Source organism: Hevea brasiliensis, chromosome 7 (genome assembly GCF_030052815.1).
Source record: "Hevea brasiliensis isolate MT/VB/25A 57/8 chromosome 7, ASM3005281v1, whole genome shotgun sequence".
In the NCBI taxonomy this organism is placed as follows: Eukaryota; Viridiplantae; Streptophyta; class Magnoliopsida; order Malpighiales; family Euphorbiaceae; genus Hevea; species Hevea brasiliensis.
In genome coordinates, this window is record NC_079499.1 from 103,452,770 (window position 1) to 103,474,114 (window position 21,345).

The following is a 21,345-nucleotide window of genomic DNA, read 5'->3' on the forward strand; positions in this document are numbered from 1 at the left end:
TAGAAAGTTGCACAGCTTCCAGCAGAACTTGCATGCCTATGTCCTAACTTGTGTTATTTATTTAGTTTTGCAGGTTAACAATCCAATTCACCATTATGGGCCCGAGTCTAAGATTTTCAAGCCCACCTTATTTTTTAAGCCCTTTTAATTTTTAACTCCAAGGCCCTACCTATTCTTAAAAAAAAAAAAAAAAAAAAAAAACCCAACCCATTTTATATTATTAAATCTGAAACCCATAACCATTTCTTTTAGCCCAAAAACCTACACCTAATTAACCAAGCCCAAAGCCCATAACCCATGTCCATTTTCCCAATTTTAATCCCTAACTCCAAACCCACATCCAATACCCACGATCCCAACTACCCTATTCTTCCTCTCGCCATAACCCTCGACACAACCTGTAACAGCCCGATCCTTCTCCAGTTAGTATTGTCCGCTTTGGCCCATGGGCCTCACGGATTTGTTCCTTGGGAGGTTTCATTCCCAAAAGCGCGCTGACCAGGTGAGGAAGGCTCCCACATATATGGCCCAAATCTTTTCTTCCCGTTTCCGATGTGGAACACGGTTTCCACCCGGTCGTAGCTGGTTGAACAAGCATGTCCCAACCCCATCCCTGGGTCATGACAAGCCCACCAGCTTCCGCCTGGTGCGTCCTCGCACCACACACCGTACTAGAGGGAGTCCAGCTCTGATACCAAATTGTAACAGCCCGATCCTTCTCCAGTTAGTATTGTCCGCTTTGGCCCATGGGCCTCACGGATTTGTCCCTTGGGAGGTTTCATTCCCAAAAGCGCGCTGACCAGGTGAGGAAGGCTCCCACATATATGGCCCAAATCTTTTCTTCCCGTTTCCGATGTGGAACACGAAGTTTCCACCCCAGTGCGTAGCTGGTTGAACAAGCATGTCCCAACCCCATCCCTGGGTCATGACACAACCCACGCTGCCCCTTTCCCTCATCTCACGCCACAACTCATGCCACAACGATAACCATTCTGCCACTATTTCTTCTTCTCATTCTTCACATTCTTCTTCTCTATTTTTAATTTCTTTTATTATTCTACTCTTTATTCCTATTCTCCACCATGGTAGATTCCCCATTATCCTTCGAAGACTCCCCTCCCCATGCACCACCCGCTTCAGCACAATCCTAACCCAAGTTGAAACAAGTTGGTGATGCTACTGCAACCCCTTCTATACTATTCTTCCACTCCGCCACCTGCTCCTCACCAATGAAAGAAAGCAAAAAGCATTAAACCCCATAAATCCACAAGCGGTAAAAAGAGAAAGGAGCTCGAGCCTCCAACCCAGCCGCAATCTACCTAAGCACGTATCCCTGCCATACTTGATACTTGAATTGATATTCCAAAATCAGCTGTGAAGCGTCCAGGGAAATCCTCAGGTACTACCTCTATTCCTCAATTGTAACTACTGCCAAACATTGGGTATTGCCTTCTGCTGAGATGAAGAAAATTAAGAAAAGAATTGAAAGTAGGAAAACTGTCCAGACTCGATATTTAGATGTTTTTACACTTAAGTCTCTGAATATTTATGATGAAATGCAAACTCTATTGGATGCTTTGGGCTAGGTTAGATTTATTCACAAGCAGGATTTAGTTTACCCCACTTTAGTGCATGAATTCATGGCTTCCCTATCCACTACTGCACATAAGTATGAGCTAGATCACAAATTGACAATACATTTTAGATGTCTGGGTCAAGATAGGGAACTATCACTTGATGAATTCCATCATATATTTAGATTATCTACTGATGGTCTGATTAGAATGCCCACAAATAAGTGAGAGTATAATGACCTTGAGTTTTGGCAGCAAATTGCACCCTTAGGAGGAGTTTTTAAACCTGGGCATAGTTTAGGAAGAGGAGCTAGTGTTTCAAACACAATTTTAGGAAGAGGAGCTAGTGTTGGCACAATGACTCAGTATGACCTGTTTTTCTTATGGTGTACTAACTGGCAGAAAAGTTTCTCTTGGCTATTATTTTTATCGCTATGTGCTACATCAAGCCACTAGAGATACTGGTTAAATTGTATTTGGAGGGTTGATCACACCATTTGTTTGGTTTTGACCCTCAAATTCATAAGGTTACTGCCATCACAACTGGATTACTGTTTTTGGATGGACCTCACTTGGCCAACCAAAAATTTTATGTTAAGAATGAGACTACACAACTCTATCAGATTCTAGTACTAGCAGTAACACCACCAAATTCCCCTGCTGTAACTGGTTCCCCTACACCATCTGTACAACCTACTAAGCAACCTGCTGCATAACTTTCACACCAAGCTCCACCTGCTACACAGGCATCCTTATCAACAGCTTTTGGTCCTACTAATGCAACTCTCCAGGCATTCATGGAAAATATTAGTGATGAGATATATTCCTTTCGCCAGATGACAGATGTATCTTTTTAGACATTAAGGGATCTAGCAAATATCTATTTGGATAGAAGTGCTAAAATGAATGATGAGTTGAAAGTTTTGCGTGCTAAGTTAGAGCAGATAGAGACTAACCAAGCACTAATCTTGAGTATCATTGCCCCACAGTAGCCACCAAAATCACCACCACCTCTACTAGATGGCAAAGAAAAAGGAGTTGTTATTCATGGCTAGGTAGTTTTAGTTGCAGCATTTATGTTTTATGTCTTTATTTGGTTGCTTGTTTTGTTAGTTCTTTTAATTTCTTGTTTATTTAGCTTTTCCTTTTATAACTTGTAGCTTGTTTAGTTAGTTAGTATTTTATTTGTGTTTATATTTGAGATAGTTTCTATTTAGTATTTTTATTTGTTTGTGAGTATTTTAAATATGCACTTTCTTTTTATTTTATTTTGACTCTTTAATGCCTTACTTGTTTTAAATATGCTCATTTAGAATTTCACATATTGAATGGCTATATCATGTTTATATTCTTAAACCTCCACATTTCATCTTGAGCTTAATTGATTTCATGGACCCTGTTTTTTTCTTTTTGCAAAGTGTATAGTAGTAGCTCTAAAATTTTCTTTAATTAAATTGGCTGCATCTTCAATGAGATAACAACTCTTATCTCAGCTTGTGTTATTTATAGCACAAGTTGTGCTACTACTTATGAAACAGGGTACCCTCTATCCACATTCTTTTAAATTCATTAGGCTTACTTATCTATTTTTTATGCACATATTAGCCATATATTTTCTAGACAGTATTTGAGTGAGCCCATTGAATTTATTTCATAGCTAAATTAGATCATTCCTTGCATTCTTTTTGACATTGAAGACAATGTCCAATTTGAATATGGGGGAGAGGGTAAATTTTTTGTAAAATTATTTTTCCTTTTCATTTGCATATAGTTACATAATCATTCATTAATTCATACTTGTACATATTTTCCCTTATTCACCACATATAGTTTCATATACTTAATTATACACACTTAGTTGCATATAGGTTCATTCATACATTCATGCATTTCATTTATTCATTTAAAATTTTTTTGAATTTAAACCAGTCTTTGGAATCCCAAAAATTACTTATTCAAGCAATTTAACTTGCCTCTAGATGGTTAGTGGAATGAAAGTTTCTAACTAGGTACAAAGTTTAGAGCATTATTCTTTCTTTTATTTGATAGCTGAAAATTAATATATTAATCTAGGTATATAGATTCTGATTAGTTATTTTGAGTTTTTGAGTGTCTGAATAAGCCTTTGAGGAAGAAAATGGTCATTGTTATCTCACCATTCCTAGAACAAGCATCTTGGATTTTTCAAAGTGAAATTTTTAACTTTCATTTGATAAGAATATAATTTAGGCATTCCTTCATAATCTAAACCTTCATTTTTAGCCTTAACCTACCCTTAATTTCATTTTAACTCTTGCAAAACCCCTTTGAGCCTTAATTGTCACACCCCGGCTTAGGGGGCCCCAGCTCAAGCCCCTCTATGGGTGGCCTTCTTGCCAGCGTACCCTTCTAGAGGCCGGACCTGCGACTCACAAGGTACTGCAGCTCAATTGGTGAGAGGCGAAGCAAAACCGTGAGTGATAAGGGTTCGAATCCTAGCTCTGCAGAAGCGAAGGGATTTAATTCCACAAAGCGGACAGTACCGATTGAGTCACAGGCCCGGCCTCTAGAAGGGTACGCTGGCAAGAAGGCTCACTAGAGGGGCTTGAGCTGGGGCCCCCTAAGCCGGGGTGTGACAATAAAAAGGCGCGCTCAATTGGTGAGAGGCGAAGCAAAACCGTGAGTGATAAGGGTTCGAATCCTAGCTCTGCAGAAGCGAAGGGATTTAATTTCCACAAAGCGGACAGTACCTTGTGAGTCGGAGGTCCGGCCTCTAGAAGGGTACGCTGGCAAGAAGGCCACCCATAGAGGGGCTTGAGCTGGGGCCCCCTAAGCCGGGGTGTGACATTAATCCCCTAATTTCTTTGAAACCCAAATCATTTACCTAGCCATAAGCCTAAACACTATCACCCATTTATGAGAATAATATTTTAGCAATCAAGTACATTTTATAGATAAAGAAAAAAAAAAAGCACTCTTGGAGGATTGAAATATCTTGAAAAGTGCTAGACTAATTGTGACAAATTACTAAAAAGTCACCAAAATATCCCAAAGGTAATTTTGGGTGTGACATGAAATAGGAACAAGTATAAAATCAAAAAAATGTAAAAAGTAGCCCCTCTATATAATCATAGAAGTAAGTTAGCATTTGAGATTTATTGTGAATTTCTTTCCTCTTGAGTTAAAAAAAAAAAAAAAAGAAGAAGAAGAAAAGAAAAAGATTTTTTTTTTGAAATGAGAAAAGAAAAGAGAATATTTGATGCACTTTGAGTTTTATGATTATTATTATCATATTTTGTTTTCCTTATTCCCTTTATTTGTTAACCATAATTTTACCCTACTTGACCCTATTACAATCCTTAAAAGACCTAATGATTCTTTGAAAAATGCTTGTTACATTAGTGGAGTTAGATCTTTTATGCTTGTATATGGGTTTGGCAATATAATCCTCCATATATTAATCATCATCTATTTGAGACACATTAGCTATCTATTTTTTTTAAGTTTATTTCGGCACAATTGACTCTTGTAGTTGGTTGGTATTTGTTACTTGGGTTGATTAGTTAATTCTTGGCTATTCTATAATTGTTTAGAGTGATTTTTTCATTCTTTATGCTTTGCTGGTGGGAATTTGGAATGTTGGTGTCTAGAGGTAAGTTGGTAGTTTAGATTAGTGATTTTTGTGTTTTTAACGACTAATTCTATTCCCTTCTAAATGAGTTTTAATGAAATTTTACTTAAGAACAAGTCAGAGTTTGAGTATGGGGGAATTTGATTCATGCATTTTATATTATTATTTAGGCATAATTTTACAATTAATTTACACTTGTTTATAGCTTTTATAGTAAATATTAGCCTTTATTTAGTTAACTTTGCTTTTATATACTTCTTAGTCTAATTTATGAAATTTATTTATTTTATAGGTTAAAATATGAAAAATTTTGGTGATATTTTGACTAGAGCAGCCTTTTAGAACAAATCAGAGTTGAATTGCAAAGTTTTAAAGAGAAAAATTTGAATTTGAGTTTTAAAGAAATAGAAAGTTGCACAATTTATGACACAGCTTGTGTAACTTATGTCGTAGGTTGTGTCACAGTTAGCAATCTCAGGCTGAAAGCTTCATAAGCTTGGACACAATCTCATTTAGCCTGTGTTGATGCACTTATTGAATTTTAGAATTTGTCCAGAAAGTTGCACAACTTGCAACACAAGCGCAACACAACCCGATTCAGCTTGTGTCATTTTAATGAAAATGCTAACGTTGCACTTTCTCTTATCTGACCTAATACATCATCTTTTATCCAGATTTTTCTATCTTTTAACCCATTTTTAGGGCAGACCCATGAGGGATATAAAATGCATCTTTTTCTCTTTTTTACCCTAAGGAGAAAATTAAGATTTTTGCTAGAAAATAAGGAAGAGAGAATAGCATCTTGGATCGGGTTGCAGCAGCTAAAGAGGACGCTTTCTCCATCATTTCAGCAGCTGATTATTCACCATTTTTACTGAGTTTTTCTTCCCCTTAGCTTAGATTTTCATTTCTTCTTCATTTTTCTACTTGGGTTTGTCTTAGAATCATGATTTGTGAGTAGAACTTTGAGATTCTAAGGATGGGTATGTAATTATTGCCTTGTATTATGGTTTTTGAACTGCTTTAGCTATTTAAATGAGATTTGCTGCAATTTTGATTTTTTGCTTGTGAGCTTGTTGTCTTGCTTGATGAAAGGGCCCTCATTAAATTAAGTTTTAATCCTTTACAGATGGACTGAAAAGTGAATATTTAGGAAAGATAATCTTGCAATAAACTTGGTTTTCTTAGTGTTAGAAATAAGCTAAGAAGATTAAGAGGACTTTTATAATCAATTAGAGCTTTAAATGAGTTTTTATCAGGTTTGAAATACCATGAAAATAGGGTTTGATTTGATGAAAACCAACTTTGAAATGCTTGAGAGAGGTTTCAAAGAATTAAGAATTGATTTATTTCAAAAATTGTAAGTCTCATGTGTTTGGCTAAATTAGGGAAACACTACATGCAAGTAATATTGAAAAACCTTATCTCTAGAATCACTTTAATTCTTATTGAAGTTAGATTTAAATCATCATAAATTTGTAATTAGTAATTTCATCTTAAGTATCAGTCATTTAGTTCAATTAGTTTAATTAATTATTTGATTTACTTAAAATTCCTCAAATATTAGTTTTATTTTCAATTTCATTTTTAATATCTTTAAATTTTTACATTATAATTAGCTTATTTCTTTAATTCCAATTTGAGCACAATTCCCTGTATGAACGATATTTTTAAATCTATACTACATTGACCCGTGCACTTGCGGAAGCTATTTCTTAGCACATCACAAATGTTGCACCTTACCCCTCTGTAAAGCATAACATGATTCCGTAGTATACTTAATGAATTACTGACTTCGTCTACTGATAACCCATTAAATACACTACAAGGGATTTTAAAACCAATTTTTAACCCTTTTTGAAGGTGGCGAGCATTTTTTGTAGGAATTAAAAACTTTTAATTAACGTTTAAAGGCTAGGTAAAATTTTTGACAAATTTTATTTTTCTGCAAATTTTGTAAAAATTTCGGCAGAGTGCCGGTTGTAATTGAAAACAAAAAATTTTGACATATAGAAAACACTTCCAAATAGTACACTTCATCAAATCTCAACCACCAATAACTCAATTCAACACAAATCAACTCAATATCCACAATTCATAGTATTTTCAAAACAATTAGATTAACTCATTCACATTGCATTTAAAATATTTAAATGTACATTCACAATTGAATTTACAAACATAAAATCTTAAAAAATAATATTATTACAAAAGTACTGTACAACTGCTCAATTTACATTAATACATATGAACATTCTATTTTTACATCAAAATTAAGCGACAAGGGTATAAATAAATATTCGTACAAAAAGTCAGTGTTCAATAAAATTTAAAATACTATAAATAAAACATGCATTGACAAATCGTAATTCAAATATTTTCCAATTATGTTTCACAATTTCAAATCATATTTTAAATATTTCACAAACGCTTAATATAAAACATTCATTGACAAAACACAATTCAAATATTTCACAATTTCCAAAGCTCATTATAACACAAATTTAGTCAAATAATTTAATAAATATAGTGTTACCAATCAATAACACAACTTAGGCCATGACACAAAATTTTCGAACATGCCGTGTTGTACACCACGACAAGACAAACTTACCCCACTAATCGAAATCAATGAGGGAAGTGGCTAGCTAGCTAATGAGTACTCATCCAAACTCACCTCAGACTGGCAAGCAAGAGAGGGAGAAATATAATCAAATATCAAACTCAACCCCACAAGTGGAGGAGGAACATAGTAAGGGACTGTTATGCCAAGTGTGAATCAAAAACAATTTTAAATCACAACATTTAAATATTTCATATAAACCACAAATCTCATTTTACCTCAAAATTTCCATTTACAAAGTAGGCAACACAATAATTTTCAAATAAAATTTCCAAAGCCAAAACAATTAAAAACTATTCATATTACATATTAAATCAAAATTCAATAAGAAATACTTAAATAAGTTTATTGTGCAAAAACCTCGTAATTAGTCTTTCCTTATTTCACTCCTGTCGATTCCTTTCCTCGGAAGGCCCTTTTTCTACTGAAGTACACAATTAAGATGTTTCAATATTTATTCAAATTATGTTTAACCATAATTTTAGCAATTGAAATTTGCATTTAAACTTTACTTATATAATCTCATAAATTGAGTTCTTTGTGTTCTTCATTATGGTGGTTACTATTTATTTGACCATTGGGTCAAAATGTTGACTTTTCGACACTAAATAGGTATACCAATTCTCATTACCCCCACATACCACATTTTGAGTGCCTAATTTGTTAGTCTTGATTGCCATTTCAATTTCTAAGTCTCCTAAGAGAAAATTCAATTTTTTAGTTTTGATGCCCTATTTTGCATTGTTCCATTGATCTAGTTACTGTAGGAATTTGGCTAAGTGTCTCCCATCAAAGTTGTTCCTTATTGTCTTATCTTTAATTCCCTTTTTGAATCACTCCATTTAGAGTTTTGTAGCCCAAGATATGGTCATTTTTCTAAGGCTAGCCGGATTGGTATTACCCAGAATTTCTGGGCACTTTGTTGGTTCTGGTAGTTTTGAATAACTAAATTTGGGTGGCAAAATGACTTGGTTATGGGCAGAATTTGGGTTGATTTCTTCATAAAAGTTGTAGTGCTATGTCATACCTTTCCAATGCCATAAAAATCAGGTCATTTGGACCTGCCTAGACCAAGTTATGGCCAAATGAACAAACACTGTTTATTTGGTGTAATGGCCTGGCCCACTGGTGATATTGTCCGCTCTGGGCCGAAGCCCTCACGGTTTTAAAACGCGTCACTAGGGGTTACGAACCTCCATCTTATGAACCCAGCATCTCTCCCGTGTTTTGTCGATGTGGGATTTGCCTAGGGTGTTACAATCCACCCCCCTTATGGGACTTAGCGTCCTCGCTGAGGTTTGCCCCACCATCGTTCAAGGTTGCACGCGGAGCGGCTCTGATACCACAAATGTAATGGCCCGGCCCACTGATGATATTGTCCGCTCTGGGCCGAAGCCCTCACGGTTTTAAAATGCGTCACTAGGGGTTACGAACCTCCATCTTATGAACCCAGCATCTCTCCCGTGTTTTGTCGATGTGGGATTTGCCTAGGGTGTTACAATTGGTCACTTTTATATAGTGGCAGTGCATAATATCCGGATTTAACCTAATTGTTTACTATCTTAATGTCATTTTCTAGGCATGATCTCTAAATGAAAATTGTGTCTTTATGTGTCTAATTTCATTCTCAGTTAGACTCACACCAATTGGGTTAGTAAACCTAGGTCAATCTGCCAGATTGGGACCCTTCACTAATCCGAATTGCACTTTATTTTCACTCATTCAAACACATCACAATTGGTCCCAATTGACCATTTCTAACCTTAATTAAGGTCATTTGCATCAATTGACTATTTCCTCCATTTTTTCCCCAATTTTTTATGGCTCAAGAACCCTAAATTTGACAACTTATGCAATTGACACAATTAAAGTGCTTAACCTTCTTATATACACTTAATTTGACTTAATCATATGTTTAATTGCATCAAACTCGAGCAAATCTTAGTTCCTCTAGTGTAGGCCAAATTTCCCTAATTGGTCTCACCTATTTGATTTGTTTAATTTCCCCATAATTTCTAAACTAATTCATGCACATAAACAAAATTCTAAAGAGAAATTAGGTGATTAATCACTAACCTTGAATGAAGCTTCTTCAATATTCAATTTCTTCAATTTTTTCTTCTTTTTTTCTCCTTCACTCTTCTTTCCAAGACTTAAAATCAAGTTTTGATTAGGAAATTTAGGGAATTCATGGTGGAATTTAGGGTTTAGAAAGCTTGCACATAAGCTTTCATGGTGGAAAATTAGAGAGAGGGAAAAGAGAGAGAGAGCTCCGGCACACAAGAAGAAGATGGGTCTTTTAAATTTTTTTTTTTTCATTTTATGCATTAATAAATCTAAAATTGACTTAGTAAAAAATCAATTAAATAAATTTCATTTTTGACATCATAGTGAGGTCACTAAGGTGATGTAATAAATCTATTTTCATTTCTTTTTCTTTTTCCTTTATTTTTTCATAGTTCTTTAATTTAGTTCTATATTCTGAAATTTTCATTTCTCCAATTTTATTGGACAGTTAGGTCAGGAGTCACTTCTAGGGGTGAGTTGACCAAATTACCCCTTGCCGGTTTGATCCGGTTTGCAAGTAATTCGATATTTCTTCCGGAGTCCTAACCTAATTATTTGACCTACTTATCAGCTCTTTTATGTAATTTTCTCTTTTTCACTATGTTCACAATAGTCCTTAGGACCACGGTGTCACAATTTCCCATTCCAAATTAGGGTTAGGATTGACTTCGCAATCACTTTCCGGTAAGGTCACCCATTGCTGTGACCCTCAGCTCATTTAACTTTTTATGCTTTGTTTTTTTTATTTATACTTAACTATCTGGTAATTACTATTTATTTTTCTTCAAGGCTTTTCTAGGTGTCTTAAACATAGTTCTAATCTTCTTAATTGTTCGGACCGACATTGGTCACCGGAACAGTGTAATTTACCAGGTTATGCAAATAGGGGTGTTACAATAAAGCTACTTTCGTACATTACTTGATTCACTTAAAACCCATTAAATTTTATAATCAATTATGAATCCTCTTAAATTCCTAGTTTATTTCTAAACCTAGATGTTTTTAGGTTCATATCCTTAATTATCTATCAATAATTTTTATCTTTCAATTCTTCAATCAAAGATTAGAAATTAGACCCAATGGGATCCAACATTAGGTAAGTCATAAAGCACATAAGAAAAAGAATTAAAACTCATATTTATATAAATCTAGAAAAAAACCCAAACCAAATCCACAAATAAATTCAAAATATTATAACCCAACTCTGAAATCTTAGAAAAATATTCTATCAAGAAAAAATTTACATAAGGAAATGATAAAACTAACAAAGAAAATATATAAATAGACTAAGAATAGAAAAACCCAGGTGAAGGAGAGTCAAAACTTTGAAAAACTATAGTTTAATGTCACTTGGCAGTACCTCTCCAACAGAAATGGCGTCCTCCCTTCTCCTTTTTATTCTTTTTTTTTTCCTTTTCTTTCGTTATTCTTTTTTTCTATTTACTTCTTCTCCTTCTTAGGGCAAAAACTAGAAAAAAGATGATTTTATATGGTCCTAAAAGTTGCCCTAAAGTAGGTCTAAAAATGGATAAGGACAAATAAATGGATAAAAGATGAGATGTAGAAATTTTCAGGTCAGCATAATCCTAAGCAACATCTTAAACAAGGTTCTAGGCGCTACACTGCCTAGCAGCACAGGGTAAGTAGGTTTTTCAGCAAATCTCTGCAGGTTTTGTGTTAAAATAAAATTTTTGCTGCGCTTGACTTCTAGTTTAACCCGAGCCACATCTTAAATACTATGATATACCCTAAGCAGGATTTTAAGCAACTTCTTATGCAAATTTCGATAGGTTTAGATTTCAAAACTTGAGTTCTTCATCTTTTTCCAATTTTCAAGTTTCTAAATCTCCTCAAATCATTTCCTAATGCATTGTTGACCTTTAATTCACTACAAAAACCTATCAAAAAATCAAAATTTTAAAAATTAAATATAAAGTAATTAAAATTAATAATTTAATTAAAATAAAATTAAAAATATAAAAAATACTCAATTATAAAAATAAAATAGATGTAAAACTATTCTAAAATAACAGCAGAAAATGAGTATAATAGAATTGAAAAAGATGGAAAGGGTGAGTAAGTCCATTTATTGATCTTAAAAACAGGAAAAGGCGGCTCTTTTAGGATATAATAATAATAATATAATATAATTACTCTACTTCTATTTCTTCATTTAAAAGATGTTTAATCATTTTTCATTGACAGAGAAAGCGAGAATCTACTTTTACTGTTCCTTGAAAGACTCAAGTGGATTATATTTTAATATATTATAAGCTTTTGGGCTTGGCAGGGTTGGAAATAGGGTGATGTTTGATTTAAATTCTCTACCTTATGAAAAGTAAACTTTTTATAAAGTAATTTATCATCATGATGATAAGTAAGTTACTTTTTGAGAATTGAAAGAAGTAATTTCCTATTTAACGTAAAGAGTCAATTGGATTGTTGTGCCAAGAGTAGATGAAAAACTAAAAAGTGTGTGTCTATGTTTTTTGGTTGCTGTCCCAGGAGTAGGTGAAAAACAGAGGAATAGGAGTATGTTTTTGGTTTGTTATCCCAAAAGTAGGTGAAAAACAAACGAGTATGTGTGTGTCAAGAGAGGGATGGGCTTGGTAAGGTTGGAACTAGGATGATATTTCGTTTAAAATCTCTACTTTTTGAAAAGTTAATTTTTTATAAAGTAATTTATCATTATGAGGATAAGTAAGTCACTTCTTGACAAGTGAGAAAAGCAATTCCTTCTCTTTCTAAGAAATTGAGGTAAAATATCAATCAAATAAGATAGATTTTTATACTTTATGAGAACTTAAAATCCTCTAGCTAAATTATTCCAACTAAACAAAACTTATGAAGAAAGAGAAGAGTAAACATATTACTTATCAGATAAATTTTAGTATATATTAATTTCCCAAATTGAATTTGTTGAGAGGTAAGCCAGTATTTTTGTAAAAAAAAAAAAAACCTTGAAGGAAAAAAAAGCTATCAAAATCATAGTTCCTTTAGTAATTAATATTAATTTTTCAATTCAAAGTTGTTGGTAGGTAAAACATAATTTATTATTTTTTTGCAAGTAGGCCAGTTATAAATTAATTATTGTTATCAATAAAAATTAGAGACTAATTACGCTATTCTTTTTTTGAATTTTTTGATTTACTAGAAGTCTTGTGTTATCTTGAGCTATTTATAGTCTTATAAATTTTTACATAATAATTATTATTATTTGTTAAAAATAATGTGGTTGAGCCTTAGTTTTCTTTTTCTATTTTTAAATGGTAATAAATAGACAGATTTATAATCTATTAATTACTATTGACTATTAAACATTTATTAAATTTTAAAAAAAAAAAAACACGGGACTGATCGCCTACTGAGATCAACTCATATTTCTTTACTTGAGAATAAAATTAATTCGAATCCATCGTAAGCGTGGCTGTCTCTGTATAATAGCTTTCACTCCATTTTTTTTATTGCGATAAATATATATATCCACATGGATTTCATTAGTTCAATGCTTCCAATGAGTTTGATTTTTATATATTTAATTTGATATGTTATTCTTTTAATTCAATATGAAAATTCAATCCCTCCCTTCGAAAACTAACATCTCATAAAAATTTAATCCAAATGATTTCTTTTTGTCAATTATGATATTTAGAATGAAATAATTTAATTATTTTAAAATTAAAAAAATTAAAATATATAAAAATTAAGTGTGATTATCTGAAAATTTAATATTTTTTTATAAATAATTTATTTAAATATTAATGAATATCCTAATCTTCTTTAATTGATTTTTCTACTTGCAGAAGACTAGCAGACAAGTTACTTTTTTGTTTTACCTCACTACCATTAGGCCAGACGTCACTCTCTAAGTTTACTTCCATTCATTTTCCCCTCAGCTACAGCCGATGAAATAATTTTCAGATCTAGTCAAATTTAGCCAGAGTGGTGTTTTAAAGACAAAACTGACAATCATAGTGTTAGCGTCGGTTTTCATGCCGACATTCTTATCCAGTATATTAAAAAAAAAAAATGCAAACAGAAACTGAATAATTAATTAATTTAAAATTATAAAAATTAAATAACTGTATTATTTAAATAAATGATTAAATAATTAATTTTATTAAAATATAAAAAATTAAATAGTATTTTTCTAAAAATAATTATCTTGTCTGGTATGAAATTCATGCCTGTTGTGGAAAAAAGAAAAAAATTCCATAGGTATGGGGAGCGTAAGGACCAAAGCAAAATTAGCTTCTACAATTTTTTTTAGGGCTTCTACTTTTTTACAGCAACTTAGCAAGACACTGGCAGGTTTTGCGTTGCAATGAATTTTTTGTTATGCTTGATTTTCAGTTTAATTTGAGTCACATTTTAAATCTTAATTAGAGTTTTAAGTAATTTTTCATATAAATTTCGGTAGACGTGAATTTTAAAACTTGATTTCTTCATTTTTTTCTATTTTTTTAAGTTTTTAAACTTCTTTAAATCATCTTCTAATATACTATTAACTTTCAATTTACCATTATAATATATTAAAAATATCAAAATTTCAAAAATTAATATAAAGTAATTAAAATTAATAATTTAGTTAAAATAAAGCTAAAAACATAAAAAATACTTAATTACAAGAATAAAATATATATAAAACTACTTTAAAATGTCTATATAAAATGAATGTAACATATTTAAAAATATGGAAGGAGTGAGTAAGTCCATTTATTGATAAGGCGGCTCTTTTAAGATATAATAATAATAATTATTATAATAATAATAATAACTACTCCACTTCTATTTTTTCATTTAAAAGATGTTTAATCATTTTTTCAATAAAAGAGAAAGGCAGAATCTACTTTTAGTGTTCTTTGAAAGACTCAAGTAGATTATATTTTAATATATTGCAAGCTTTAAAGATCCGTAAAAAATAATATTTATATTAAAAACATAAATAAAAATTTTATTTTCTAATAATATAAATTATTAAATTTATTTCTTCTAAATAAATTTATTATGTATCAATAATTAATAAAATCATTTAATTAATTCAATTGAAACAAAATTTTAATGATTTATTATATATAATTTAGTTTAAGACTAATTAATATTAATAACACAACATTTATTATTTATTTATTATAATGCATTGAATAAAATATAATTTAATAACAAATATTTAAATGTAAAGTCTTCTTGTGTAGAGTTTTTTTTTATATTTATCATTTATAAAAAAAAAAGATTTCTTGATCAAACTTTCTTTTAAGCTTAATTTAGCAATATTAATTAAAAAAAATTAAATTAATTAACCTATAAAAAGAAACCTAATGTTATTTTTATGATAAATAGGTTTAGTATATAAAAATATATAAATGCATATTATTTTAAAATATTTTCAATTATTAAAAATAAACTAAATGTATTGTAATTACATTAGAATTTAAGAGTAAATCAAATTTACACATTTAATAAATTAATAATTTTAGATAGATATAGATATTATGAAAAAGACTATAGATATTATTTTTTTAAAATATTTTTAGATAATAATAATAATAATAATAATAATAATAATAATAATAATAATAATAATAATAATAATAATAATAACAATAATAACAATAACCACACGTTAAGAGACCTAGACATTGCTGTTTCACGTAAAGAGTCAATTGGTTTGCTGTACCAAGAGTAGGTGAAAAGTCGAGGAGTGTGTGTGCATGTGTGTTTGGGTTGCTATCCCTGGAGTAGATGAAAAACAGACAAGTATGTGTGTGTGTGTATGAAGAGATGGATGGGCTGGGCAAAGTTGGAAATAGGGTGATGTTTGATTTAAATTCTCTATCTTCTGAAAAGTTAACTTTTTATAAAGTAATTTATTATCACGAGGATAAGTTATTTCTCGAGAAGTGAAAGAAGTAACTTCTGTTTCACATAAAGAGTCAATTGGATTGCTGTACCAGGAGTAGGTGAAAAACTGAGAAGTGTGTGTGTGTGTTTTTGGGTTGCTGTCCCAGAAGTACGTGAAAAACAGAGGAATATGAATGTGTTTTTGGGTTGCTATCCCAAGAGTAGGTGAAAAACAAACGAGTGTGTGTGTGTTAAGAGAGGGATGAGCTATGCGGGGTTGGAACTAGGATGATATTTGATTTAAATTCTCTACCTTCTGAAGAGTTAATTTTTTATAAAGTAATTTATCATTACGAGGATAAGTTACTTCTTGATAAGTTAAAAAAATAATTCCTTCTCTTTCTAAGAAATTAAGGTAAAATACCAATTAAATAAGATAGGTTTTTATTATATGAGAACTTAAAATCCTCTAGCTAAATTATTCCAACTAAACAAACTTATAAAAAAAGAGAAGAGTGAACATTTATTTAATTAAAATTTATTTAAAATTTATTTAATCCCTTCGATTAATTTTTTTATTAGTCAAGTTAATTAAAAAAAAACAGATGTAAACAAAGATTGAATAATTGAAGAATTTAAAATTATAAAAATTAAAAAATTGTATTATTTAAACAGATAATTAAATAATTAATTTTATTAAAATATAAAAAATTAAGTAGTATTTTTCTAAAAGTAATTATCTTGGCTGTTATGAAATCCATACCTGTTGTGGAAAAAAGAAAAAAATACCATAGGTGTGGGGAGCGTAAAGACCAAAGCAAAATTAGCTTCTACAATTTTTTTTAGGGCTTCTACTTTTTTACAGCAACTTAGCATGACACAGGCAGAGTGTATTAAAAAGATTTATCGACAGGGATTTAGTGTTTGCGTGTTCATGTTAAATTTTTTATAATTTTTTAAAAAAATTTTTAATAATATTATCTTGCATGGCTATTAAAAAAATTAGCCAATTTTATTGAAAAAAAAATATATAATATATGTGATTGCTCAATTATTCAGTGTATTAGCATGAAAAATTAGGGATGTTGTCCCCGCCAGATAAGGTGGCCAAGCATTAAAGCCAACTTTCATAGAGTCGGCTTATAAACAACTAACTGGCTAACCCGACAGATAAGGTGTGCGCCTCTCTGAAGAGTCTGTCAATCATGATAGCGGAAAAGCTTCGAAACACAGTCCCCAAACAGGTTAATATAATTCAATTGAGTCGACTGTAAGACTGTCAGAAATTAAACCAGCAGTCTTAATGGGGGTTTTAACTTTAAAAATGCCAGATTGATCAAATTTACTCTGATTTAAGAAATATTAATATATTACTTATTTAATAAACTCAAATTCTAGTTGATTAAAAATATGGGTTAACTCAGTAGACCAGTTCAACTTCCCCTCCTCCACATATATAATAATATGCCAAGTGGTCAATTATTCTAATTAAAAATGGTTTTGGATCAAAGTGATGAATTCTAATTTACTTCCACTTATCATATTATTGTGAGAATCAGTATTTCCTAGGATGGGACAATTAGTTTTATATTTAATTAAGAGGTAGGTAAATAAATGATCAAATCGATTAAAACATGTACTAATAAATTCAATAATGTAAGAGATGATTTATTCAATCAAAATCAAAATAATAAAAAAATATAATATACAGAAAATTAAGCAACGTGTTAGTTATGATCAAATTTTGTTGTGATAAAGGGTAACACCTTAGATCTTTCGAGTTTGCACATATATAAGGACATGAAGCTTTTGGAAATTAAGCACATTATCAAGAGCAAAACCAAAAGATCTTCTCAATGGCCCTTCAATTGTTTGCTCCATTTTCTAATTGCTCTTTCCCTAAACAGCCACTAAGAAATCACAACCCATTCAGATTACCAAAAAAGGGGAAAATTTCCAGCCCTCTTGGATGCATGGTTAGTCCAAAACTTGCCAAGAAAACTATTGTGAGACGATCTGCAAATTACCAACCTTCCATTTGGGATTATGATTTTGTGTAGTCACTAAAGACTGAATATGTGGTATATATAAGTTTCTATTTATTTAATCCTCCTCCTCCTCCTTTTCCTTTCCATGCTCATGATTACTGTGATGCAGGGAGAAGTGTGCACAAAACGAATCAATAAGCTGAAGGAAGAGGTGAGGCTGATGCTTAAGCAAGCTGTGAATCCTTTGGATCAGCTCCAACTAATTGATACCTTGCAAAGACTTGGATTAGCTTATCACTTTGAAGATGAAATAAAGAGAATTTTGATGAGCATTTACACCCATGATAGCTACGAAAATACACGGATGAGGGAGGATTTATATGCTACAGCTCTTGAATTTAGACTCATGAGACAACAGGGATATAAAATACCTCAAGGTAAATAACTTCTCACTAGTCTCCTAATTTTATTTTAATAAATTGTATTCAATAATAAATCTAAATCTAGTAAAGTGTAATAATTGTTTTTTTTTTAAATAAGCAAAACAAACTTTATTGAATGAAATGAAAAGCAAGGAAAATGCTCCAGACTACCATGCCAGCAGAAATACTGTCTGATATGGTTTTTTTTTTGGAAAATACTCTGTGATAATGTTGATATAATATTCATGCATGCTGTTGTTAAAATACTTTTTTAAGAGCAACTTTGTAAAGAATTGTAACCGTGACACCTTTCACCTTTTCCCAAACACAACATTCTTAATCAAAATCAGTAATAATAGTTTAACTCGAGAAAGTGAATTGCAGAGATCTTCAATAGTTTTCGAGATGAGATGGGAAACTTCAAAATGTGTCTATCTGAGGATTGGGAGGGAATGCTATCTTTGTATGAGGCATCATTCCTTTCAGAGGAAGGTGAAAGTATCTTACAATTTGCAAGAGATTTTACAACCACTTCTCTAAAGAAGTATGTTGAGCAAAGCGAAGACCAAAATCTATCCATGATAATAAGTCATGCATTGGAGCTCCCACTGCATTGGAGGATGCTAAGGTTGGAGAGCAGATGGTATATAGATGTATATGAGAGAAAACAAGGCATGAATCCTCTTCTGCTAGAACTTGCTAAATTGGATTTCAACAGTGTGCAAGCAACACACCAAGACGATCTAAAATATGTGTCAAGGTATGTATAGTCCAAAGATGATGTGGTAGAGTACTAAGTTTTCATTAATTATCGTACTTCTGTTTTTTTTGGTATGAGGCTGCTCATGATATTGGCTTGTCTTGTTGTAAAACAAAGGTGGTGGATGAATACAGGTTTGGGGGAAAAGTTGAGCTTTGCCAGAGACAGGATAGTGGAGAACTTCTTATGGACAATTGGGGAGACATTCGAGCCACAATTCAGCTATTGCAGGAGAATGAGCACTAAAGTCAATTCACTATTAACAACAATCGATGATATCTATGACGTGCATGGCACTTTGGATGAGCTTGAGCTGTTCAGTGATGCTGTTCAAAGGTTGGTAGGATATATATTATTTTATAAATAAATTAAGTTTGGTTATTTATTCAATTATTCATCAATGAAGCCAATAAATTGCTTATAAAAAAAATAAATTACTTATAAAAAAAATGAAGCCAATAAATTATGTCCATTAATTGGAAATATAAAATATATTGATCAATAAGTTTGGTTATGTTGTGATTTCAGATGGGATGTCAATGCAATAGAGCAGCTTCCAGATTATATGAAGTTATGTTTCCTTTCTCTCTATAACACAATAAATGAAATAGCTTTTGATGTCCTTAAGGAACAAGAATTTCACATCATCCCCTACTTGAAAAAAGCCGTAAGTATTCTGAATTTTCCATATCATCAATTTGTCTCCGATCACTTTCTTGATCATTTATAAGTAGCAATTGTCAACAAATTACTATCTAAGGTTGGAGGTGGTAAACGAGTTGAATTGGTTGGTTAGGAACAATTCAGATTGTGAGTCGTTTGTATATTATGTTTTTTAGATAGTTTCGGACATTAAAAATTTATTCCTCAAATTACTATATAAAAAGAATTTCGCGTTAAATTTAGATTAATTTATGAGTTACGAGTTGTTTTGGATAAACTATTAATTCTTTTTTTTTTCAAAAAGTTATTCATTTAATTTTAAGATAAAAAATTTGAATTAATTGAGTCAATTGAAATGGGTTATTTTGAGTGAAATTATTTAGTTGACCTTCAATTTTTATTGTTCATTCAGGTTCATATTAAAACAGATTGCAGATTATTTTGAATTGGATATATTTTAATTTACTTGGCGAATCAAGTCAAAATTTACAACTTTTATTTGTGATCAAATATTCACTTTGCATTGCAAGATATTCAAATCCTGACAGTCTTCTCCCTCTTGAAAATTTTGAAAGTAAAAAAGAAATTGTATTAATAGCAGTACATCTAATTGCATTCTTATCCCATTTTTAAAATTTTCAGTTGGCAGACATATGCAAATCATACTTATTGGAGGCCAAGTGGTACCATAGTGGATATACACCAAGTTTACAAGAATATCTCGGCAACGCATGGATCTCTTCTGCAGCTCCTGTGATGCTGGTCCATGCTTATTTTCTTGTAAAATCTCCAATCACAAATGATGCCTTGAAATGCTTGGAAGAGTATTCCAATAAAATTCGATGTTCATCTATGATTGTTAGACTTGCAGATGATCTTGGAACATCATCAGTATGCACTCCTTCCTCTTTTTCTTTTGAAATGTCTCATTCAACTCTTTGTTGATTAGCGTTATAATCATCGTATCTTGTTGATTATTCATCAGGATGAATTAAAGAGAGGCGATGTTCCAAAATCAATTCAATGTTACATGCATGAAACGGGAGCTTCAGAAGCAAAAGCTCGCGATCACATTCGATTTCTAATTAGCGAAACATGGAAGAAAGTGAATAAAGAAAGGGTTTCAGATTCTCCATTCTCGGAAACTTTTATTGGACTAGTAAATAACCTAGCTAGAATGGCACAATGCATGTACCAGTATGGAGATGGGCATGGGATTGGGAACCACGAGACCAAGGTCCATGTTCTATCATTGCTTGTTCAACCAATTCCCTGCCTATCTGTAACCATTTAATGGATTACAAACTAAATATATGATAGGTGGAGATTCTAATTAAGTTTGTTATGTTGGTTTTAAGGATGGAAATCATTGGGGATTATTGTAAATTGATCTTGAACTCTATTTTAAAAAACGTTCTTATCTTTTTCTGTTTAAGTTTCAATACCAATTGGTATAGTTTCTTATGAAACTTCTCTAGTTACATGTTTTGTTTAAGAAAAAATAATGAGTTCGAGTATTAATAAAAAAAATTTCTACTCTAAACTTATGGTTTTGACTGTCGCATTTTCTTTTGATAAATCAGAATTTTATTAATTTTATAAACTATAAATCGAAACTTAGCATTAGCATCTAGACTAAAACTAAGTCAATGGACTATTCCATAACATCCAATCTATGGTTACTAATGCAAAGTGAAAAAACTAGAATGAAATACAAATAGAAGTCATACATCTCAAGGTCTTAAGACCAAGGCCAAGAAAAAAAAAAAGAAAAATAGCAAACACCCTTCCATACTA

At 31.5% G+C, this 21,345-nt stretch overlaps 1 protein-coding gene across 2 annotated transcripts; it reads left to right on the plus strand.

The window, feature by feature from the left end:
* Positions 1-17,548: 17,548 nt before the first annotated feature.
* Positions 17,549-20,866, plus strand: LOC110671747 (terpene synthase 10-like). 2 transcript variants are annotated; one of them, XM_058150388.1, is made up of 7 exons: positions 17,549-17,796; positions 17,873-18,140; positions 18,510-18,885; positions 19,003-19,221; positions 19,414-19,552; positions 20,191-20,439; positions 20,534-20,866. In XM_058150388.1, exons 2-7 carry the CDS (start codon positions 17,924-17,926, stop codon positions 20,840-20,842), a joined length of 1,509 nt encoding a protein of 502 aa, XP_058006371.1. In that variant the 5' UTR covers positions 17,549-17,796; positions 17,873-17,923; the 3' UTR covers positions 20,843-20,866. The 2 variants fall into 2 exon arrangements, with proteins under 2 accessions (XP_058006371.1, XP_058006370.1); XM_058150387.1 differs by lacking the exon at positions 17,549-17,796 and having other exon boundaries at positions 17,867-18,140.
* Positions 20,867-21,345: the final 479 nt, after the last annotated feature.